General features: G+C 58.5%; 1 protein-coding gene across 2 annotated transcripts in view; it reads left to right on the top strand.

Annotated features, from left to right (window-relative positions):
- SUSD4 (sushi domain containing 4) overlaps positions 1–24881 on the top strand; it is a 95863-nt gene that overhangs the window by 29641 nt on the left and 41341 nt on the right. For both annotated transcript variants that reach the window (XM_042976231.1, XM_042976232.1), the window contains exon 3: positions 15604–15816. In XM_042976231.1, the coding sequence (XP_042832165.1) occupies positions 15604–15816 (213 nt within the window). The remainder of the gene's footprint in view (positions 1–15603; positions 15817–24881) is intronic.

Below are 24881 nucleotides of genomic sequence, written 5' to 3'. Positions count from 1 at the left end.
CTTCCCCCTCCCCAGTGGCTTACCTCCCTCCACCCCCCACCTCCCCCCTCAGCAGGTCACCACCACTTGCCTCCTGGGAACACCACCCCGTTTCTGAGTTGAAATGACCCAGGAAGCCAGATCTACCTCTCTTTCCAACTGCCTGGCTGCAGGGGGAGGGGACATCGAGCAGACGGGAAGATAGGGATTTTCCTTGGGTCTTGGGTGAGGGCTGAGGGTCCTAGCCGCACCTCTGTGCCTCCGATCCAATCCTCTGCCCTTGGGACTCAGTTTACCAATTCAGGGCCTCTCAAATTGCATTTGGGTTAGCCCTTCAGTGTTTTCAAAGCGTCGGGGTCCTTCCTTCTCTGGGCGCCCCGCAGGTCTGAGATGGACAAGGTGATTCCCAGTCCCTCTTTTTCAGGCACGGTCACGAGGCTCTATGGAAGCTTCTGCAGTTTGCCGAGGGCCACGTGTCACTGAGGCGCTAGAGCGGGCCGGCGGCCACCGTGCCCCCACCCCCACCCCCAAGCAGAGTGAGCGATTTGACACAGATCGCCTTTTTCTCGTGCGGAGCGGAGGCCAGATCTGCTCCCGGCCCAGCCTGTCCTGTTTGCCAGCTAATGAGGCAAACTGGGCTCCGTGCAAGATTAAGCAGCAGCTGCTCCATCTGCTTCCTGTCCGACTTTGAGATTGTGACGGGCGCATCTGCACGGCGGCTCCAGGTACGCTGTCTGGGCCCGCGGGATCCAGGAGCCCTTAAATGCAGCCAGAATCGCGCGGTTTTTTTCAGGCTGGCTCGTGTGCAGTATTTTGAGCACCACCATTCAGGACCGAACCATTAGCCGCGCAAACGAAGCCCAGAATCCCTGCTCACCCTGTTGGCTCTAATTCGTAATACCTTCTGGGGCGGGGGGGGGGGGGGGGGGGGGGGGGAGGCGCCACCACACCTCCTGGCTGGAATAAGTGCAGAGACGACGTTAGCAGATGATTTGAGTTGGGAGAGAAAACTAGCAGGCAGCTCAGCCCCGCCCCCAATGCTGCTCTGTTAGCAACTAGCACAGAGGTGCGGTGCCAGCCTGGGGTTTACCCGCGTCCTGTTTTCTGGCCGGTTCACGCTGGTCCAGGCTGCACTTGGCACTCGAGGGAGGAAGACTCATTTGCTTCTATGTTACAGAGCTTTGGGGATTTTATAAAATTTTGCAAGAAAAATAGTAACAGTAAAACCCGGAGCCTGTTGCTGAACGAACAGATGCCTGCTTGCATTTTTCCTTTGCATTCATCTTAAATTAACTTATTCCCACACGCACCGCTCACAAAGCCCCCCCCCCCCCCCCCCCCGTTGCCGCTGCAATTCTGTGACGTGAGTGAGGTGGAAATCTGTGACGGAAGGGGCGTCTTTCGATGCCCTTTGGTGACTGATTTTGTTTATGAAGCAGAGCTGCTCATGAGCTCCCCCAGGCTGCCCAGGGAACGTGTCCCTTCATCCTCCACGTAGCGTTCAGCTAAGGTGAGGGAGAAGCATGCTCGTTTTGGGAGCTGGTGGTGTTTCGTCCAGCCGTTTCTGGTCCACGTCCTTTCTTCGCCAGCGAACTCCACTGACGGCGTATTTATAACACAGTTTCAGAAATTAGGTAATTGCAGCTAGGATGTAACGGTTCATTATCAATCCCGACCAGACGGCGGTTTTATCCCCGGCATCCATCTGTTTTGCTCTCCTGGTCGCACCGTGCCTGGCCCGAGTGCACACGTTTATTTTCCACGTGCAGGGGACCCTCCCGGGGGGAGAGCCGCCGGCCTCACCCGCGGCATTTCGGGGCTGGCAGCCAGACCCGCGGGACCCTCTGGCAGGGAGGTGTTTTAGGGACAGCACTAAAGGGATGGTATGTGATTGGCAGGCGGCTCTGTGGAATTTAATACCCAGCGACACACGGCTGTCCTCAGCCCGGCGTCCCCCTGGCGGAACCTCCCGTTGTGCTGTTTGCAGTCTCTGACACTGCGTGTCTGTGGACAGCCCCGCGGGCTATCTCTCACCCACCCCAGCTTAACACCCCCTTGCCACAGGGATCATAAAAAAATAACGTGTTTCTCGATTATGAATATTCATTGCAGAGAGCTTGGAAAATACAGACGTGTATAAAGCATAAAACGTCAACCCTCAATCCCAAGTAACACAGGTAACGTTCGGGCGTCTCTCCCTTTTTTTTCTACAAACGTGCATCCCTCTTGTGTATTAAAGACAAGGACCACGATGTGCACGCCGTTTTGTGTTTTGTCTTCTTAATCAACTGCATATGTGCAGAGTTGGCCCATAACCATTAACACTTAATGATTGGAAAATCTTCAAAGCCTGACTTTAATGGTTTTAGAGCGTTTTATCATAGGAATGGATCGCACTCGATCATCTTGGTTCAGGTGCCCCACGAACAGGTGCTCCTGAGAAAGTGCCGCGTGACCCACCGTCTGCAAGTAGGGGTCTCTGAGGTCGTGCGTGAGGCCCCGGTAGGAGAGCGTCGGGGTGCACGCGCTTGCCACAGCCGCCGGCCGGAGCCGTGCTGTGTCTGCACGACAGTCCCAGTTTGCTGCCGCGCTCGGCCCTCCCGGCCTGGTCCGAGGCACCGGCCCGCGGGCCTCCGTGAAATAAAATGCGCAGCCTTTTTATGCCTACGCTGAGAACCTTCCTTCGTCCCTGCGCCCGAGACCACAGTGAGGCCGGCCTGTCGGTCCCGGCTCCCGAACGGACCGGTGCTGGCGCTCAGGAGACGCTGCGGATGTGAGTTCGTGAGCAGCATAGTTGGTGCAGGGAAACCAGATGCCTGTGCTTCGTGGGCGCTAGAGTCCGTCATGGGAGAAGGCCGGTCCTTGGGCAGAGTGCGTCTCCTCCGTGGGGACGCCTCCCCCTGGGGCCTCATTCGCTCTGGAGTAGCGGCTCCCAGGGTCCCCCCTCCGTGCTCACGCCAGACCCACAGCAGGGACGAGGCTCCGCGCGGAGGAGACCGAGAGGCAGGAGGGGGCACATCCTGGATCCTTCTAAATTAAGTGTGATGTGCTTGGAGCCCTACCGGCCTGGCTGATGAGCAGTTCGGTCAGAAGTTCAGGAGTGTGTGTGTGTCTGTCATGGGGGGTGGGGCCGCTCCTTCTCCCGGTCCTTCCAGGGTCATCCGGTCCTGGGCGCCAGGCAGGGAGGGCGCTGGGTCATTAGGCCTTGGCGGCTGCCAGGCTGCCTCTCCAGCTGCCGGTTCTACGGCCAGCATCTGGGGCCCTGCTCCTCCGGGCGGCTCAGGGTCCCACCCCGCCCCCCCCAGAGCACGCCAGGCCCACCTCCCTGGCCCTGCAGTGGCCTCTGCCCCCCTGCTGCCCAGCGAGAAGCCCCAGGGACACAGGGAGCCGATGGCAAATAGATACACGGCGAGGAGCGCGTGGAGGGGGGAGGCCGGTGCACCCGCAGGCCGTGCCGTCATCTGTGAGGTGTCGGAGCACGTGTGCACCGTGCGTCCTCATGATTCTGATTCGCTTTGAAGCCCTGCTGGCCTGGCGCAGGAAGCTGCTCGGGGCCTCAGCCTGCCGGGCTCAGGTGGTTGGCAGAGGGCGTCGAGCATCAGGAGGAGGATGTTCCCACGTTTTATGGTCAGGAAAGAAGAGGAGAATGACAGGCTCTGCCCAAGTCGCTTGGAACAAATTGGTGTTGGCATCGTGACTTGGAGGAAACCCTCCATATTTAATGACCTGCCCGCCCTCCTCCCCCCCCCCCCCCGCCACGTGTTTCACTGGAGGTCAGCTTGGCAGCGGTCTGAGGCACAGGTGGGTCGGGTCAGGGTGCCCATCGTGGGGCACGTGGCGTGGCCTCCCCGAGCAGGCAGAGACCTGGGGGGCGGGGGGTCTCTGGGACCCCCTCATTCGGAGCTGTCCCAGTTTATGCAGTCGGTTAAACTTTTGGGTCTCACATTTCCCAGCTATTTTGGGTGACTTCTAAGATTCCTTCCAGCAGGAACCTTCTGTAATTTCTGCATGGCTGAGAAGTTGCAGCTGATACATACGTGCGTAGTATTTTATAGTTTTCAATGTATTTTTGTAAAGATCCGTTTGACTTAAATAAGCTTGTGAAGGAGATGTGCGACAGACGTGGCATGTAGCGCTCGTTACTGCTACGTGCCCGGCCCTCCGTCGGACGAAGGGTCTGCTGACCTGGAGCCCAGCAGTGGGTCAGTGAGCAGCGTGGTGGCTTTGACCCACGAGACCGCTGACTCCCAGGGGACGGAGTGGAAACGTGGGCAGCTTTGCCGTGGAGACTCTGGTAGGCGGTGGCAGGCGAGACTTCCCTCCAGCTAATCGTCTTGAGCACAGAGAGATGAGCAGACTGAGACGGAGCCCCGAGCTCTTTGCTGCTTGACGAAGCGCGCGGTGGGGTTCACCTGCAGACCCGTCGGGGAGAACGTGGCCCCAAGTCAGCAGCGCTGTGTTTCCGCCTTATTTCACAGTGTCTTGCCCTTCCTCGCTGTCCCCGAGCCCTGAAAAGTCTGGGCGGCCCTTGGGAATGTACACAGAGATTAGGAGCCTCACAGGTGACCCGGACCCCAGCTTGCCATGAGCCTTCGGCGGGGAAGGGGTGCCGACACGTGGTATTTCCAGAAGGACCGTGTGAGGCTAGGGCTGTTTATTAGCAGCTGGATTTTCATGAAGTGACTGTGACAGCCGATACCGCCAACTGTTGTATCGATCCCGCGGGGGGTGACGTGGATGAAACGAGGTCGTGTGTGCACTTTGGAAACTGAAGTCCTGAGCACGTGGAAAACGGCTTTAGTGTTGTCCTACAGCCATCGCTCACAGAAACGAAAGGACATTTGAAGTTTCAGAAACAAAAAGGGCCACGGGCACTTTGAGAATGTGTTCTAGAAATTTCTTGTTTTTCTAAACCTTGACTCGTCTCTTGGGCTTCCATCCGAGGGCTTGTGCTTCGGGGGGTCGTCACCAGTTTTTATGAGAAAGAGACTAGACATCCTGGAATTTACAAGTGGAGGGAGAGGCCGTCCGTGCACCTCACTTAGTGACAAGACCGAGCTGCCTGTCGGGGACACAGCTGGTCACACAGACAGCCTCCTTATGTTGGTCGGGACTCGCTTTAGAAAAGAGTCACGTTTGTAACTTACTGATCAGTTTCACAATGTTTCCACGTCTTTGTCCGACGTTGTCAGGTAATAATCCTGGGTTTATGGCAACTACAGCATTTCCGTGCCCCATCTCCTGTCGCAGAGAGAGACCCTCAGAGTCTTCTGGGGGTGGTTTTCTGTGTTGCTTTATTTCAAACGTTTAAAGGCTTATTCTGTTTTGCCGTGTTGTAATATCGCAGCCTGGGATAATCGTGTCATGTTGTTGGGCGAGCATTTGTGGAGCGGTATTGAGACTGGGGTGGAAACCACATTATGAGTTAGTACCGTTACCCGTTTCATTGGAGCTGAAACCGAGAGAATGAGTTTAGGAATAATTGGGTAATCAAAGTGAATTAAATCAAGAGGGGGAAAATGTCAGTCTGGCATCAAACGGGGAAGCGCTACACTTCCACATCTGTGGCCTTTATGCATTTTAATCAAGTCTAAATTATGCTATTAAGACTTATTTTTGCTGCATTTCCTTGCTCAGACGCAGCAGACTTTGTATTCATCTCTGGATAATTCTGGAAACATTGACGCATTCCCACGATTTCCAGGGAAGAGCCACCTGACGTGGTGGCCACCCAGCTGCTCGGAGCTGCCGTTAGGTTCCCACCGGGTGTGGGGTGCAGGCCGTGGCCCCAGTGTGGGTGGGTGCTGTGTGGACGTCATTGCGTGGCCCCAGGAAAGTCGGTGTCGGTGGGGTCTGCTTGATGTCACTCCGCTGTAACAATAGCGTGTGGGCCATTGGGACGCAGACACCGGGCCACAGCAATGTGCCGGGTCTTGCTTTCTGGCATCTTCGCTGTGTTTCCTGGGGTGCGCTGGGGGTGGGCGGGGATCCTGCCTCTCCAGTGAGAAATCTGTTTAGCCTAATTAGTAATGGTTTTTTCCGGATACCTCTTAAATCTGTAAAGTGATAACATGCTGAATTATGGAGTGACACAGCCCCACATTCACAAACACAATTAACTTAGAAGCCTTTGGTTTGCTTTGTTGAATTGTTGGTTGTGTGTCGTGTCTGAAAATTTGTCTTAAACCTGTTCGTTTGCTCTGAGTGCTTTCTCCGTGTTTTCTGTGTGGTTTTGGTTGGACTCTCAGGTCCCCAGGAATGTGGCTGTCCTTGTGCCAGGGGGAGGGGACAGCGCTGGGCAGAGGGGACAGCACCGGACGGGCCTCCCCAGGAACCGGCCGCTGGCTCCAGAACAGAGGTCAGTGCCCAGAGCGCCGGCCACAGCTCTCCCCTCCAGGCTCGGCTCCTAATTTACAGAAGTCAGAGTCTGCCTGTTTAAGGCTCACCCGTTGGGCCAAGGGCAGGACTGTTGTGCTCATGCCCAACAGTCATTTGCAAAGACTCTTAATCCTAGAGCATCATAGGAAACAATCTTGAATATTTTTGGAAATTAAGGTGGTTCTAGGAAATCAGGAGGTTACCATTTTATGAAGCTCTATGTTTTTGTTCTTTAGGGAACTGGTTGAATATTAACGTAACAGCTTACCTTCACTTATTATGCACTTGCCGTGTGCTAGTCATTGCTTTATGTCTATGCCTCATCTAAATTACACAATAGCCCTAGAAGTAGGCACTTATAATAGCCACGTTACATATGAAGAAACACAGAGAGGTTAGGTAACTTGGCCAAGATCACACAGCTAGAAAATGGCAAAGTCAGGATTCAAAGCACACAGTCTCACCCCACAACCTGTGCCCTTAGGCATCAACTATGTTATTGGAAGCAACTGTATGTTTTCAATAGAATGACAGGGCAGGGTGTATTTAGAGCAGTGTTTTTTAAACCTGTTTGACTGTGAACCGCTGAAACAGATGTATTTTACATTGCAGACGAACAGCTAATGAAACCACACGAAACGGTCCTCCCGTTTACCCTGTGAGAGCCACTCTGACTTTTCCTTTCTATTTCATTTCCAAAAAGTGCCCGTTGTGACCCTTCAAATAGGTCTCGTCATACCGTAAGGCCACAACATGCAGATCAACCGCTTCTGACAGTCCTGGATGTCAGCTCACTCTTCAGGGGGCCTGACCTCGGTGGTTTGTGGAGTGAATTTCTCCCAGTGCCCAGTGCTGTACGATGGTTCAGCATATAAATAGATTATAGCAATCCCCTTTTCTCCTTCTTCCCTTTTCTTTTTAAAAACAAAGAGCTGAAATGCCATCAAACACGGAGATTATTTCGACTGGAACAGAGAGGGTCAAGAACCACTTAATGACGATCTTGTGAGGGAAATGCGGGTCACGAATCAACTTTTATAAAGCGAATTACGTTTTCCCGTAGACTTTAATTGTAACTGTGACAGTGTTAGGTTGCCATTTCTACCGAGTTCTGACTCTGAGACCTCCTCTAAGTCCTGCGAGGGCCTTCCGTGGCCCACCCTGGCTTCTGCAGGGGAGGGCGGGCCTGGGACGGGCCGGCCTCCTCCCTCCCGGTGAGCGGAGGCATCCGTGGCCGCCGGGGGCCACCTTGCCTGGTCCTTCCAGCCTTTCCCGGCACGTGTCCGGCGGCCCCCGGACTGTCTGTCGTCGGGGCCGGGATCCTGTGCGTGTTCGAGCCCGACCTCGCCCAGGACAGGCCGCCAGGATGTGAAGACGACGTCCGGGTGGCTGTGCGGTGGCCGGAAGCTTCCGGCGTGCCAGGCGGCTCCGTGTCATCGACCTGGAGCGCTGTGTGCGCGGACGCTGGTGTCGGGGGTTGGTCCGTCTGCCGGCCGGTTTTGCTTCGTGTCGTCTCTTCTGTGTTGCTCTTCTGTTGCTGCACACACACCACCAGTTCCTGTGCTTCCGGGATCCGACAGGCTGTTGGTCCACGCGCTCGCTCAGGAGATGAGCTAAGGGGCGCCCGGGGGGCTCAGTCCGCGAAACGCCTGACTGCTGGTCTCGGCTCAGGTCGTGAGCTCACGGGTGTGAGGTGGAGCCGGGCGGCAGGCTCGGCGCTGACAGCGCAGCCTTCCTGGGACTCCGTCTCCCTCTCTCTCTGCCGCTTCCCGCTCGCTCGCCCGCTCCCTCCCTCCCTCTCCCTCTCAAGTAAATAAAAATAAAATAAAAAGGTAAGCGAAGGTCACTCTGAGGGCAAAGGATCTCGGAGGCGGCAGAGCTCCAGGGGCGGAAGGCGCGGTGAGCAGGCGGTCAGACGGGCCTCGCCGCGGTCTCAGGGCCTACCTGGCTTCTGGCTCCACGGGCCGGGCCACCCAACCTCCAGGGTCTTCAGAGTAGGACGGGGGTGAAGGTTTTCCCTTCTGGTGAAGAGGCGTTCGTTCTCCTGTGAGATGCTCTCAGAGAAACCCTGTCCGCAGAGAAAGCGGATTCGGCCCAGGCGAAGCCGGGTCTGTTCAGACCGACGGAGGAACGTCCTCGTGGTGTGGTGAGGGACTCCCGGGGCCCGCGACCTTCCCGCCTTTACTCTCGTCTCTGAGGACAAGTGTCCCGTGCTGTCCAGGGCCAGTTCCGCCTCAGGAGCCGCTCGCCGGGCCCCGGCCGCGGCCTCCCCGGGAGAAGGCTTCGGCGCCCGAGTGCGGCACCCGCCACGCTGTGGTCAGTGGGAGCTCGGTGACCGGCTCGCCGGGGTCCGGGTGTTGTGGGTGACGCATCTCGCCCGCACCGTGCACCGGGACGTGTCAGTGCTGTGGGACCACGAGGGTTGTGTCCCACGGAGGCACTAACAGTTCACCACTGCTGTTTGCTCTGTCCTGTCCGGACAGCTGTGGAGACCCAAACACGTTCACAAACGTCCTTTCCCTCAAAGACTTTGCAGAGTCGTGAAGACGTGAGCCAGGAGAGGCCCCGTGGGCGGCCGTGGGGGTGGCTGGCGTGGAAGGGGCTGTGGGGGGGTGCATGGGGGTCGGGATTCCGAGCCCGGGTGTGGTTCCAGCCTCTGCCCCCAGCCCAGCATCCCCCCCCCACCCCAGACACCAGGGCTCTGACCCCGACCCCTGGGGGGGTCTCATGCCCACCAGTGACACTGACGGGGGTGCTGGGGGCTGGGCTCGGTGCCGCTCTGGATTCAACTGCAAACGTGCAGGCGCATCTGTTTAAACTTCGGCGGGGACGCCCTTTCCTCGCTGGCCCCAGATCCTCTCACTAAGCGAATGCATAAAAAATCAATTTTTGTGTCTATTCTGTAGCTTCCTGCAAAGACTCACACAGCAGTTTACAGAGGGATAGAGCCGGCCCCGGTTCTAAATTGATTTGGCTGCATTGGATACAGTCCTCCTTCCTCCAACATGACTTTTCAGTTATGATAAAGCCCAAAGATTGCTTTTCACGCCTCTTTTGGTTTTAGGGTTCTTTCTGGACTTCTTAGGGTGCTCACGGCTAAACTGCCTGGTGGGTTGACTCCAAAGTAGCCAGACGGGAAGTCAGGACCCCCGTGAACCCGGGGTTTTGATGCATGTCTTTGTATGTGAAGGACCCTCGGGGCCTGCTGCTAACTTGCGGCTGGAAGAAAAGGGAAGGAGGAGATCTTTCCTCCTGTTCCCCCGAGGGCCAGAGCACCAAGTACAGAGCTTTCTGGACGTTTCCTGGGGCCACAGCGCTGGGCAGGGACATCAGTGCCAGTGGAGGGGACGCCAGACCGGGGGCTGTCACAGGCCGGGACTGCCCACCAGGCTGCTTCCTGGGACTCGGCTCTGGAGAGAAACAATGTCCCCTGGGACGAGGGGTCGACTGGCTCTCCTGTCATTCACGTCCTTAAAGTGTCCGAGTCCTTTAGGAAGATGGCACGAGCCTGGGACCCCGGGAGGGAACGGGGCCAGGAGGAGAGGGCTCTCCCTACTCCCCCCTGCTCTCTCACACACGTGCGTGCACGCACACATGTGCACTCACACGCACACATGCACACACTCTATAAGGAACTGGTTCACGCGGGTGTGTGGGCTGGGAGGTTCAAGATCTACCTGGCAACCTGGTCACCCAGTGGGGGCCGATGACGTGAGCTCTGGTCTGAGGATGAGTCTGACAGCGGGAGGAGGTCAACGCGCCAGCCTGACGATGTCTGGCAGAGAGACTTCTCTCTTACTCAACCTTTTGTTCTATTCGGGCCGTCAGTAGATTAGATGAGGCCCACCCACGTCAGGGAGGGCCGTCCGCTGTACTCCGTCTACCCACTCACGTGGTGATCTCATCCAGAGGACCGTGTGACCAGATGTCTGGGTGCCGTGGCCCGGTCACGTTGACCCATAAGGTGGACCGTCACACGGACTGTCCCTTGTGCGTACACGCCGCGTTCTGAATTGGATTTAGGAGGAATGGCCAGGAGGTACCACCTCCCAGGGCTTGTTAAAAAGGAAAGTACCCTTTTCTGTTTCCCCCAAAAGAAACCTATCAGAAATCACCCGGGAACTCTCTCCTCCCGCGTAAGCTGTGGCCGCTCACTTCCAAAGCATCCGCAGGATTTGGAGCCCGGACGGCAGGCTGCCAGGACCCTCCGGGCAGGCCCCCCCGTCCCCAGTGGGTGTGCGTCCGGTGGGCTGACCCCCACGTTGCAGAGGACGGCTCTGTGGAGAAGCAGCCCCGGCTGGGGACCGACCCGCCGGGGGTACTTTGGAAAGTGGTGTCTCGAGCTCTGGCAGGCCGTGAGAGGCGACCGTCTGGCTCGGTGGGGTCAGTGGTCCGGATGAAGAATGGTCTCTTGGGGTGCCTGGGTGGCGCAGTCGGTTAAGCGTCCGACTTTAGCCAGGTCACGATCTCACGGTCCGTGAGTTCGAGCCCCGCGTCCGGCTCTGGGCTGATGGCTCGGAGCCTGGAGCCTGTTTCCGATTCTGTGTCTCCCTCTCTCTCTGCCCCTCCCCCGTTCATGCTCTGTCTCTCTCTGTCCCAAAAAAAAAAAAAAAAAAAAAAAAAAAAAACCGTTGAAGAACGGTCTCTTACGCCATCCCGTCCTCCGACCTCGGTCCCTTCACCTGTTCTCACTCCCTCCTCTGTGTCGGCGGCTGGGCCCGTCCAGCGGCGTCCTGATCCTCAGACCGTTGGAAACGGAACGACGCAGCGGCTGGTCCCTGGGAGGCAGCGGACAGGGCGGTGGTTTTTGAAGGGAAGGATTAGTAAGGAGAGCACAGAACCAGGCCCGTGAGGAAACTGCGTCCTCGCAGCATGGTTCTCTCGTTAATTACGAGAGCAGGAGTCCTTCTGACGGATCACGGATGCTCAGCTCTCCCCTGGGGCATCTGTCCTTTTCTCAGAGACAGCGGCTTCCTGGCTGGGGCAGGGAGGTGTGCCGGGCCGAGGGGTGGGTGCCTATGACGGGCAGTCGGTGTGGCTCCCTGGTTAGTGGGTGTGAGGGAAGCATGTGGCTCAGCCACATCCCCACCCGCTCTGGCCCTACACTGCAGAGGCACGAAGGGGGAGGTGTGTGCAGGTGCAGGTGGGAGGAAGGTCGTCAGGAAGTAAGGAACTCCGTCCACGCGGGTTGGGAGAAAGGCGGGGCCGGGAGGGTGTTAGGAGAGAACGGGTCTGTGCTGGGGGAGAGCCCTTCACGCCCACCTCACCCGCGGAATACCTCTTCCAGCCAGCCAGCCAGCCATCCATCATCCACCCACCCATCCATCTCCCCTCCCTCCCTCCCTCCCTCTCTCCCTCCTCCATTAGCAGCACCTGTGGAACGCCCCTTACTACACAACATGCCGGGGGCTGAGGAGGTGAAGAATAAGACACAGCCTCCCCTCCCCGCCCCCCCCACCGACCCAGAAGTTCACAGCGCAGCGGGGGAGGACGTGAGGTAGACCACAACGCTGCCAGGGTGAGGAGGACTCTAGGAGAGGTGGGCACAGGTTCCCTGATGGGAAGAGAGGCTCCTGGTCAGACTCTGAAGGCGGAGGGATGGTTCCCGGGGAGGCACCCCTGAAGCCAGTCCTGGAGGGTGGACACGTTTTGGGGACCATCCTTCCCTCAGTGGGTTTTCTGGGAGGCCCCCTTCCTGCCTCAGTGGAAGATGAGCCCCCCTCCCCCCCACAGGGCTGGACCCCCTCCCCTGCGCCTCCCCGTCCCTCATCTGTGGACTTTCTTTCTCCCTGCTGCGTGGAGACAGGCTCAGATCTCTTTGATTTTAAGATCTTAATACAATAATAGGAAAGCCCCTCCCGTGACCCTAATGCTTCAGCCGCGGGATGACCCGGGATGGCTTCAGCCGCGTTCTGCCGTGTACACTGAGTGCCTTGGAGGACAAGCCGGGCTGTCTGCACCCTTCCAGCAGTCCCTTCCTTTCTGCAGTCCCTTCCAGCCTGGCCGCGCCCCCGTGCCCGGTGTGTCTCCTGCCCTTGCCCAGCCGCCTGCCTGCCTTCCTTCCTGTGTCCTCCTGGCCTTCGTGGGTGCCGCTGTCTCAGCCGTGTGCCACGTGGCTTCCTCTCACCGTCTGTTGCCCGGAGGCCACCCAGCTGTGCTTCCAGCTGCCGTCTGTGCGCAGACATGCGGCTCAGACTTGCTCCTCCGGCTGGTCACCCCCACCTTGCCTGGGTGTCTCCAGACCCAGACTCCCCGCACCCCCCTTTGGCCCCAGGTGGTTTTCACCGCGTCCCGTCCCCCTGCATGCAGGCTCAGCGCCAGAACCTGGGGCCATCCTAGATGCCTCCCTTAACTCGTTCCCTCACCCCTGCTGCCATCCCTTCCGTCCCTGAATTTGCGCTTCTGCGTCCGTAGTATCTCCTGCGGCCTCTCTGCGCCACTCCTGCCTCTTCTGGCCTGTCGTTTCTCGCCACGACTGCTGCAGTAGCTTGAGACTCCACATGCCTCAATTGCTGGCCCTCCCAGGAGCTGGACTGGCTGCCTCAGAGCCATTTGGAGAGCCTTCCAGAAGCACAGCCCTTTGCCCCCCACCCTGAGAGCACCGGGACCAATGAGTCTGCCTTTCACAAACTGTCCCTGGATCCTGACATAACCTGGTACCTGGGAGTTATTTCTGATGGTCTTCCTGCCTCCTGCCTAGTCTGTGCAAGTCTGTCCTCTGCCTGGGTGAGGAGAAGTCATTCGGAGACACGCGTCTGGTCCCCGTTATTCCTTTGTTCAAGCTCTCAGTCCCTGGGGTTAATATCCAAAGTATATGAGGAACTCACATAACACCAAAAAAAAAAAAAAAAAAAAAAAAAAAGAAAAAACAACAACAAAAACCCAAACAATCCAATTAAAAAATGAGCAGAGGACATGAACAGACATTTCTCCAAAGAAGACATCCAGATGACCAACAGATGGATGAAAAGATGCTCAACATCACTCATCCTCAGGGAAATGCAAGTCAGGCCGCGATGAGCTGCCGCCTCACACCTGTCAGAATGGCTCAAATCAACAACGCAAGAAACAACAGGTGTCGGCGAGGATGTGGAGAAAGGGGACCCCTTGTGCACTGGTGGTGGGAATGCAAACTGGTGCAGCCACTCTGGAGAGCAGTGTGGATGGAGGTGCCTCAAGAAATTAAAAATAGAAATTCCATGTAATCCGGTAACTCTACTACTAAGGATTCACCCATAGAAGATGAAAACACTAATGCAGAAGGACACTCGCACCCTCGTGTTTATTGCAGGGTTATTTACGATCGTCAAGCTACAAACAGCCCCAGTGTCCACTGACCGATGAATGGACAAAGAAGTGGTATACACACAACGGAATATTATGCAGCCACAAAAAGAATGAAATCTTGCCATTTGTGACAACATAAATGGACCTTGAGGGTGTTATGCTCAGTGAAATAAATCACAAAGAGAAACAAATATTCTAGGATTTCGTGGAATCTAAAACACAAATGGTCCAGAGCACACATGTGGTTGCCGGCGGAGAGGGGTGCAGGGAGCAGCGCGGGGAGAGCGGGTCCGGGGAGAACAGTCACAGCACTGTGAGTGCTGTCACAGTGATGTGTGGTGAAGATGTGTGGTGACGACGGCAGCTCCGCTCATGTGACCACAGCCTCACATGCACACTGCGGGCTCACCGTGTTGTGCACCCAACACTAATGTGACCTCGTGTGCCAGCTGCAGCTAACAGCACAGGACTCCGTTCCTGCCGTGACACCCCGCTGCCCCCCGCCCCCCCCTCCCTCGGCAACCAAGCCCTGGGCTCCCTCAGCTGTCCTCTCTGCCTCCTGCCCCGCCCCTGGCTCCACCTCCCGCCCCGCCCCTTCTGGCTCCACCTCCCGCCACGCCCCCTGCTCCAGCTCCGCCTCCCACTCCGGCTCTGCCTTCTGGCTCCGCCTTCCCTTCCCTCCACCCCACCCCCTGCACCTCGGCTCTGGCTCCTCCCCCTTGGCCCGCCCCTGGCTCCGCCTCCCACTCCAGCTCTTCCTTCCAGCTCCGCCCCCTGCTCTGGCTCCTCCTCCTCCCGCCCCTCCCAGCTCCACCTCCCACCCCGCCCCACAACCCTGCCTCTCACCACCTGCCTGCCTTCCGGATTCAGCCTCCTGCTCCGCTCCTGACTCCGCCCCCAACTCCACCTCCCACTGTGGCTCCGCCTCCCGCCCCGCCCTCGGCTCCCGCTCTGCCTCCTGCTCTCTGCTTCCTTCTCGCGCCGAAGGTTCCCCTGGACAGGACACCCCCACCCCACAGCGACCCAGAGGCCCATCCCCCCTGGCTGGCGGGCAGCTGCTCACCAGGCCCTCGCCTGCCCCTTGCCACCCCTCCCTGGCCGCCTGGGGCTGTTGGACTGCAGGCAGTCGACCTGAGCAATACTTTGAGGCGATCGACTGTGTGCTTTCCTTCCAAGTGAAGACAGGACCCCATCATTTAAGGACACTGTGCTGCCCTCCCTGCGGGCACCTGCCAGGTTTCCCCTCTGCTCTGACACCTGCACAGGCTCTCCCTCCAGCTATAACGTCTGCAGACCCCCGGACACCCGCCCACTGCCTCCTCGCTTGACCCGGCCCTCCAGGGTCACCTCAGTATGCTTCCCTTCCCCAACACGGTTCATTCATTCTTCAAACGTCTGGGTAGCTCTTTCTGTGCAGGACCGGGATGGACTGTGGGCCGCAAACATGAAGGGCTCACAGCTCAGCACGGACCGTGCTGTTCCCCACACTGTTCCCTGCAGGGCTGGTCTCATGGGTTAGGAAGCCACCAGGACCTCGGGGAGCCTCCAGGAGGCCTGGCACAAGGGAAGGAGCAAAGGGCAAGGGGCGGGGAGGGGAAGGGGCGTTCACTGCTCAGGCCAACCCTGCCAGGACGCCATCCCGGCCTCCCCGACAGCGTTGTTCTGTCCCTGGAGTGTCGTCAGTATGTCCTGCAGGGCCTGGCTCAGGTTCCACCACCTCCTTCCTGTCTTTGTTCTGTGGCTTCAGCTCCTCCAGCCTCCACAAAGGGTGGGGTCGGTCACGAGGACTCCCGCCAGCACCGTCCCGAGTCACAGAGAGGGCTTCTATTCTCGTCTCTCGTGCTGTGTAGCCGCGTGGCCACGGCGTGTGGAATGACAGTGTCTGTCCCTGACGTGGGCAGGCCCTCGGCGTCCGGGGGATGCATTCAGAGGCACCTTTTCTTCTCTCTGTCAATGTAGGGTTCGATGGCCTTCAGGCGTGCACGGACCCAGGCGTCCCCGAGAACGGCTTCAGGACGCCCAGCGGAGGGCTGTTCCCTGAGAGCTCTGTCACCCAGTTTCACTGTGAAGACGGGTTCAAGCTGAAGGGCTCCACAAAGAGACTGTGCGTGCGACACCCTAACGGCACCCTCGGCTGGATCCCCAGCGATAAGCCCGTCTGTGCGCGAGAAGGTAAAGTGCGCGCCCTGCCCGCCCCGTCCGGGCAGGCCGATACCCCGGGCCGCGCCATCCGGCCCAGCCTGCATGCGGATGGGAAGGCGGTGTGGCCAGGGCTGGGGCCCGGGATGAATTCGCCCCCGTGGCAGGAGGGACCGTGTTCCTCCTCTGCCCCAGTTCCAACCCCACTCGTCACCGTTTTCGTCCGTGTGAGCGAGCGGGTGGGAGAATGTTAGAGCCGCTCACTGTGCGCAGCCTCAGTCCATACGGAGACGCACGTTTTGGACATGAGCCACGTAAGGAGGGAGTACCGCAGGGCCAGCCGACCTGGCGGGCGTTTGTTTCTGGCAAGTATCCTGCTTGAGACGCGGCAGTCACTTACCGTTCGTGCCAGCCTACGCCTGCTGGTCGAAACGGCTTTGCTTGTAGGTGCGTAAGGTCCGGAAGGGAGCCCTGGGTGCAGCTGGTTGGGGAGGCGCGATGCAGTTTGTGTGTCTGAGGCCGGCAGAGCCTGGGTCTCTCGGTTCAGTGTCCGTCGTTGATTTTGGTTTAGCACGGAGCTGTCACCGCGGCATGCGGGCTGTTACTCTGAAGGAGCCGAGATCCTTCTTGTGAAGGTCTCTCCGTAGCTGACTTGGGGAGGCCTTGACGGGGCACCGGCTCAGCCCTCCTGGGGACTGCGGCCTGCCCCCAGAGTTCGCCCTGCCCTGGCTTTGAATTTCAAGGTTTTTTGTTTTTGTTTTTGTTTTTTTAAAGAGAAAAAATTAGCGCAAAGAATTAGGGTGAAATAAGTCAGAGAAAGACGAATACCGCGTGATTTCACCTTCGTGTGGATTCTGAAGAGCAAACCTGACGAATAAATGGAACAGAAGAGAAACAGACCCCCCGACAGAGAGAATCCCAAGCAGGCTCTGAACCCTGAGATCATGACCTGAGCCGAGACGAGGAGTTGGACGCCTCCTTGAGCCACCCAGGCACCCTGTACATTCAGATTTTCTGCTCCCGTGCAGCCCGTGCAGGCTATGGTTTCCATAAGGTTCTACTGATTAAAAGTGTGTTTGGTTTGCAAATCCTGACTTTCTTGCCAAAATCTGTGCCCTACGGTCTCAGTGTTTAAAATCTGGACAAGCTCAGGAACATCTGAGGGCAAAGAGGACACGTGGGCTTCGTGGTTATTGCCCGGAGATGGGGAGACCTTTCTGTATTTCAGTCCTGGGGGAAAAAAAAAAGATGGCCCCTTTCCAGGCCTCCATAAGCACGTAGTCTGTAGTAATTCCAGAAAGGGAAGGAGCGTCTGCTGTGGACAGCCCCAGGTGTACGGGGAGGGCCGTGCTCCTGGGGTGCCCCGGGGACCGCCAGCCTTTCCTTCCACAGCCGAAAATAAGACCACCCTTTCCACAGAGGGTCCAGACATCGTGTTGTGCTCTCAGGATCGGTTCAGAGAGTTCGGAAGAACAGAAACCACCTTTCTAAGTAGCAGCCGTTTCTCAATAATAATGGTAACCTTGGGCTTTGGGAGACGTGCGGGAAGGGGTGTCCTGTGCTGCTGCGACGGTGGAGACGTGCGTCGCTGTTCGTGGACCGCGGGGGCGGGGGCACCGTGGGTGTCCCACAGAGGCGAGAACGCGGAACCGTTCTCCGCTGAGGTGTGCGTGGCCTCCCGCCCCGGCCAGGACTGTGCCGTGCGGATGCCGGGCTGCTGAATTCCTCGGTTCCCTCCGTCCGGGCGTCAAGGTGCTGAATTTCGGGCGGTAGTAGTAACAGGGGTCAGTCACTGCGTTCAGATAAGCCCTCAACGCTGAGAAGCACTTTCGAGGGGGCAGCCTCCCGGTTAGGAAGGTGAGGCTCAGAGAGGTTCACTGGCTTTGTCCCGGTCACATAGCAGACGTGCAGGCAGCAGGCTTGGAGCCGCGGGTTTTCCCCTGTGAGGTCGTGTCACGGAGGCCACTCACAAGGACGCGTGGTTACTACAGGTGGCGGTGTTGGTGCTCAGGGCGGAGGGACTCAGAGGAACGTGGGGCCCAAACGCCGCTTCTGATCTGGTTTTTGTCGGACCCAAAGAGAAACCGAGAGCCTTCCCGGAGTTAAATGGCGATTTAGGGACAGACCTGGTCCAGCCCCTGGTCTTGTCGCTGTCACCTGGACCCCTCCCGGGCTGTCACGCTGGCGGCCAGTCCTGCCTGAGATGCGGATTTTTGAAAAGTAGGTTTAGATGCAGGAAAATGCGTTGTTATCCTGCTACAAGCGCCCTACAGAAGCGAGGTGGCACCTCCCTGGCTCGCCCGGATGCCCGCTGACTCCACCGCGCTCCACCTCAGCCCCGATTCCAGTCTTAAGCGTTCCCTCCGAGAAAACGACCGAGTTTCAGGTTTGGACTCATGGGACTGATCACGTAGGCGGTGGAGTTTTACGGCACTGAGACCTTCCACCCTACAGATGCGGAGACGTCCTCTCCAGGCTGGTTCCGAGAGACCGGAGCCCCCACGGCCCGAAGCAGAGCTGAGGACGGTCACTGTTCAGGGAGCAGGGGAGGCGGCGGTGTGGTGGAGGGGACTGAAAACACACCCCACGGGTGCAGGGCGGTGATGTGGTAAGTCCAGAGCCCAGGGGACAGGGTGAGAGCCACCGTTGGGCCTCTGCTCAGGTCTGCTGGGGGACACCTGCCCGCGGGTAAACAGCCCTCGCCCAGTTCTCACTGGGGGTGAAGGCTGACTTTGCCTGAAGCCACCTGACGAACACTTACTGGACTCGTGTCAAACCAGGACGCGGAGAGGCCGTCCCTCCCCTGACAGGGGCAGGGTCAGTGTTGTGACTCAGACGACGGTTTGCACACGTAAGGAAGGGGTGTGTTTACAAGATCAGTACCCAAATGAGACTACAATAAGAGTAATTCGAATCTACTTAGGTTATGAGAAAATAGCACATGGGGGCTGGGGGGGCGGTGGGGATCCACCTGTGTCTTGCCCAAGCGGACGTGCCACCGGTATTCGTGGAAACAACGGCCGGGCAGAGTCCTCTCAGCGCCCTGGCATTGTTACACCGGCTGTGTGGTTTTCAGATGGAGAATGGCCCACAGGTCCCGGCTGGGGGAGCCCAGGTTACCAGGCCGCGATCTACAGCCTTCTGCCCAGGCCCCCCCTCCCTTAGGACCCTCATCCGGGAGGGCGTTTGGGACGTTCACGAGAGTCAGACGGCAGGTTGTAGCTTCGGGTGGATGCAGCTCTTTGTTCAGACAAGCTGGTCCTCTTGCAAAACCACAACCTTCTCTTTTCCGCCTGCGGCTTCTCTGCTGGAGGCTTTGGAGGCAGACGGACCCGTGCGTGTTTACGCAGCGGGGTTTAGATGCTAAAGGAGCTGTGATCTGCGTGCGGCCGGACACGGTTCTCTTGTCCCCATAGCGGCTCCGTGGATGGTCACGGTCACGCCGACGTCGGTCTCAGGCAGACGCGCAGCGAGCAAACCAGATGGGCGTCCGGCAAATGAGGCGTCACAGGTCTCAGACAGGTTCACACGGGGCTCGTCCCGAGCAGGCGCCCAGACCGCACCTCTGGGGCGCCTTCCTGACAAGGGTGCAGCCATCGGAGGCGCTGTGACCCGGACCGTGGGGGGGACCCTGCCTGTGGCCGGCCGGGTGGTTCCTTCTGCCCCAGGAGGAGCGGGGGTGCGTGGGGGACAAAGGGTTGTTCGAGCTGCACGTGCACGTGCCCCGAAAGTGCCGCCCCTGTCCGGAGACCCCCAGGGCCTTTCTGGCCATGAGTACGACTCCTGGAATGGCCAGGGGGGAGGGGAGCCTCGTGGCCCTTGTAGGCGGGAGGCCGGGGCCCACGCTCTGCATGCTGGCCGGGCTCCCGATGCGCTTTGTCTGCTCGTCTGCGGGGCCCCCGCAGCCTTAGGCCGTCTGGGTAAGGTTTGCATCCCTCAGGTGGGCGTTTGCTGAGAGTACTCACGCTGAGCAGCTTCGGGTTTCTGGGTCTTTGTGTGGCTTTTCCTGACATTTCGGCTCTAGGTGCGTTTGGCTGAAGCCATTCGGACTCATTCACCCCCTGGAAAGCACGTGTAAACCCTCCCGTTTTTCCTATTGGCTTGGTGCGCTTTTTATCAGCACCCGGAACCTGCCCCACGCCCGTCACTCAGGTGCACACACCCGGCCACCCCCAGTGCACACCTGGGCGTCTGCGTGTTACCTGTGCATCTGGGCGTCTGCCCCTCACCTGGGCATCTTCGTGTTACCTGGACGTCTGCTCGCTACCTGTTACCTGGGCGCCTGCACCTTACCTGGGTGCCTGCTCGTTACCTGGACGTCTGCGCGTTACCTGGGCATCCCTTCCCCACCAAGAGCGCTGTGTTTTAAGGAGGGTCGACGTGTGCACTGGGGACCGTGCACTGCCTCCTGAGGTTCCCACCTAGCCCCACGAAGCAGGTGTTACGACCTTACTTTCCAGACGAGAAAGTGCAGGTGAGAGGGGCCTCCCAGGAAGCGAGTCCAAGAGCGGGATTCAGATCCAGGCGTTGCCCCCGAGATGATGACCTCCAGGGGAGGGGGGAGCGGGTGACATGTGTCCTCCTGACGCCAGACCCACGCCCCTTGGGGGAGGCGTCGTGTCTGTTCGTTCAGGCCCCTGGTTCCCAAAGTGTGTGCCGTGGGCTCCTCGTCTCAAGAACTTGCTAAGAATACATCCTCAGGCCTCCGGACTTGGAAGGTGAGGAGTGAGAGCAGCTCTCTGCATATTTTTTTAAACTCCTGAAAACAGCTTGAGGCCCACACATGCCGGGACGTGCCAGAGTGTTTTCCCGGGGGGAGGACACGACGTTCTCTGGTGTGAGGCAGATCCTGGGAGATGAACTCGTACGGTCAGAGAGCGCCTGTGCCGGCACTGGGACTGGGACCAGCGTCCGGACTCCTCGTTCAGTGCTCTTCCTGCAGAGCCCCCGGGGAGCCTGAGAAAGAGCGGGGTCTGGAACGTCCTCCAGGAGGCTATCAGTTGTTCTGGGCGGCGAAGATGGGAGCTCACGGGGCTGAATCCCACTTGCCAGCAGCATTTTCCACCTCCACTGTCCTCATCTTCTGGATGTGGCCGACGTGGCCTGGAGCACGGGTCTCCACGTGTCCCCTCCCCGCAGACCGAACGGGGGACAGGCCATCCCTGCAGCAAGCACTATGTGTAAGTTCTTGCTAAGGGGCTTTGACGCCTGGAGACCTGACCAGGGCTCCTGTAAAAGACAAAGGGTTCGGTACAAGGTTCTCCGAGCCTCCCAGGGGCAAGTGCAGAGTGCGTTTACGTAGTATCGTCATGTTAGCAATTTTAAGTGAGCAGATGCGGCCTCACTCGTGGCCAGTGAGGGTGGCGGGTAAGCCCCGTGCCCTTGAACGCAGGGGCACAGCCGTCGTTCAACAGCAGCGCGTCCCGCTCCTTCTGGGTCACCTTCTGCGGTCACCCCTGGGTCAGGGCGAATGTCCCCCGGCTCCAGGGCTTCACCAAGACAGAGACGCTCTAAGAATGTTTATTTACAGTCCTTTTCTGCACGTGTGTATCTTCCATCACCGGAAATGTCTCGTTGCTTTGGGCGTGGGCATCCGGCAGCAGCTGTGTCCACAGGGACGGGCACCTGCTTGTCCCCGGGTTGCTGCGTCCTCACTGCCGTCTCCTCAGGCGGGAAAGCAGAGTGGTGCACGTCCCCGCCCCCGGGACCCCCATCCCCGTCCCCATCCCATCCCTGGACCCCCGTCCCCGCCCCCAGGACCCCCATCTCCAGGAGCACTGTCCCTTCTCATTTGTGCTGTCCCCATCCCCCCCTTCTCCTCCCCCGTCTCTTGTGGCTTCAGTGCGAGTTTGGTTTACTTTCTTAAAAAGATTTCAACTTAACGTGGTCATGACGTGAGAGCAAAAACAAATCCAGAGCAAATAAGGTCACGGTGGGGAGACACAGAGGGGATGAGTGACCTAAATGACCGTTATCATCCCTACAGGGTGACGGCTGGACACCACAGACAGGTTCGCTCAGCGGCACAGCCCTTGCCAGCTGCCCGAAGTGTCCCCGTGTCCGGGGGCGCCGGGGTCCTGCCCGGTCTGAGCAAGGGCCGTGGAGGTGGGCTTGTGGGAGTGTCAGTGTCCCTCTGCTCACGCAGAGGACCCCGGTCAGACCGAGTGCAAAGGGCGCATGATTGTCAGGAGCCCCCAGCACCAGGCAGATGGTGTGGATTCCCCAGAAAGCAGGTTTTCCCGGGCTCGAAGGTGAAACCACCCAGATTAGGTTGGCTGCTTGTGAAGAATGGAGTGCTTCCCACCCGCGTCCTTCCACACCCACCGCAGGGGGACTGATTCTCCTGGCGCCAGGGCTGGGCCACGCCCATAGTCCCACCCGAGCCCACGTGTGCTGGGGACCCGCCTGGGCCTCCGGCGCGGAGCCCACGCGGGGAGGCTGTGCTGATGCCGCCTTCGCCGGGGTTCACGGCACTGCCCCGGGGGCGTGCGGGGAGCGCCTCTGCCCCGCGCGGTGCCCCAGGCGTCTGGACTCGGCAGGTCCTCAGGAGACACTCCAGGCGCAGCCGGTGGGTAGAGGGTATGGGGACCATCTGCTTTCACGTCCCTGCGAGCTCAGCTCTGGGAAACAGGTGTTTTCTGTCACCTCCTCGTCGCTGAGAGTGAAGGCGACATTCCAGAAGGTGGGAAGAGACGTCAAGTTCCTTCACCCGTGGAACGGTTGAGACTGTTGACCGAGAGAAAAGTAGGTCTGTGTTCTGGGCGGGGCAGCCTCTGCCTTCGGGAGATGGTGAGGGTTCATGGGTTTGGAAATCCAGGTGCCACCCTAGTCAGTTGTCCCCAAGTTCTGCCAGCACTCCCTGCTTGCCCGGCCGGAGGCCCCGGTTCAGCTGGGGGGACTCACTCCCAGTGAACTTCTCGTTCTCTCTGGATTGCGTAGCTGTTTGTGTAAACTCATAGAACATAACCTTTACAGGAAAGCGCACGAAACCCCACAGCCCACAGAATTAGCACACAGTGGACAGCCCCCCGGCCCCCCCCAGGCTGCCCCTCTCCTGGGTCAGGAGCTCGTGTCCTGGTTATCACTCAGCCCAGGCGTGCGCATTCCCAGACACGGCACCACTTCGATTTACCTTTGCCTTATTTTTGAATTCGTATACGTGGAATTCTACATTAGGTATTTTACGTTAGATTTTTCTACTTGGTTGTGAAGTTACGCTGTTTTCCGTGCAGCTGTGGTTGGTACATTTGCAGGGTGTTCTGTTACAAATAGACCAGAACTTGAACATTCTGATGTTGATGGGCCTTCAGGATTTTTCTCACTGGGTCTGTTACAAATAAGTGGCCCGCCCTTATCCGTGGAGGATGTGTTCCAAGACCCCAATGGACCCCTGAAACTGTGGATGGTACCAAACGCTGTGTCACTGTTTTTTCCTACACATACACACCTATGATGAAGTGTAATGTGTAAATTAGATACAGGTGGAGATAAACATAGTAATTAATTATAAAATGGAATAATTATGCAGGGCGCCTGGGTGGCTCAGTCGGTTGAGCGTCCGACTTCGGCTCAGGTCACGATCTCGCGGTCCGTGAGTTCGAGCCCCGCGTCGGGCTCTGTGCGGACGGCTCAGGGCCTGGGGCCTGCTTCCGATTCTGTGCCTCCCTCTCTCTCTGCCCCTCCCCTGCTCACCCTCTGTCTCTCTCTGTCTCAAAAATAAATAAACGTTTAAAAAAATAGAATAATTATAACACCACACCATAATAACAGTATGTGAACGTGGTCTCTGTCTCTAAACGTCTTGCTGTCCTGCCTTCACCTTATTCTGTGAGGACAGTGACGATGAGATGCCCACGTGGGGAGACCACGTGACGTGAGCGACACGGGCAGGTGGCGCAGCGTGTGGTCAGTGGAGGACCATCTGCTTGCCGACATGGACACCAAGGGGAGCGCCGCCGTGCTGCTGCGAATGCTCTTGACCTCACCTCTGGCGCCTGTTCCCCGGCTGTCCCGTGGCGGTGGTGTGGTGTGGACGGTGCCCGTTTCTCCCCACAGTGTCGTGTGACAACGTGCGTGAATGCTAACACCAGGGAAGCTCACCTGAGCCTCGGTGCCCAGTGTTGTCCCTGGGGCTCGGCCACGCAGGCTTGGTTGACCACTCACGGGGCTCGGCCTCCAGCTCCCCAGAGGCCGAGTGGATCCACAGGGACGCAGGCTCCCCAGCCTCAGTCACACCGTCAGCACAGAGCGTCTGCTGTGGCCTAGAGGCTCCCGGTGGACACGCTCGGCTCAGGGAGGGCACTAGGGAGGTCATGACCCAGGACCCGAGGGCAAAGACCGAGCCTCTCTTTGGGTCGGGTAATCCCTCGGTGTGCGGGCCACAGCCGTGCTTCAGAAGCTCTGGGAGCTGCACGTCGCACGAAGCCAACCCCAGATCCCCGCCCTGATCTGCAAGGTGCCGTGTGGTCTGGCCTGTCTGTGGTTCAGACACGCCGACACCCGGCTGGTCCCTGTGCCCAAAACCTCCGTCTCCCGGATCCGTACAACTGAGTCCTTCTTGCCGCTGGGCTGTACTTAACAGATGTCCTCTCCTCAGGGCGCCCGTCCTGTCTTCCCAAATCCGGGGGGCCCTTGGTCAGTGTCCGTGTGACCTTGGCACCTGCTCGTCAGAGCCACCATCGTGCCCGTCGCGCTCTAGCTCACACATCTGCTCGTTTGTTAGCGGTCGCTCTGCACACGGCTGCCACGAGGTGCTGTTCCCGACCGTCTCTCTGTGCCCAGCACCCGGAGCGGGACTCAGCAGCCCGCTGCTGAGTGCGTGAGCGAGCCAGCGAATGGGACAGATGGGCGAGTAAATAAACGGTACAGATGCCGGTGTAAACAAACCCAGAGCCCTGCACAGCAGGACTCCCAGAGGCTGTGCTGTGCGGCCGTGAACGGGGGATCTCGAGTGCGTGCTACCAACTCAGTTCCCGGAAGCACTTTTTGGCGAGCACTGGTGTCTGAAGTTGGCGTTTTAGGGAATCAAATCAGTTTTCACACGGAACCAACACTTAAAAAGGGAGTAAGTCTAGCGTGTGGTGCGCATTCTTAAGACT

Source organism: Panthera tigris, chromosome F3 (genome assembly GCF_018350195.1).
Source record: "Panthera tigris isolate Pti1 chromosome F3, P.tigris_Pti1_mat1.1, whole genome shotgun sequence".
Taxonomy (NCBI): Eukaryota; Metazoa; Chordata; class Mammalia; order Carnivora; family Felidae; genus Panthera; species Panthera tigris.
This window is presented reverse-complemented; position numbering and strand designations above follow the sequence as displayed.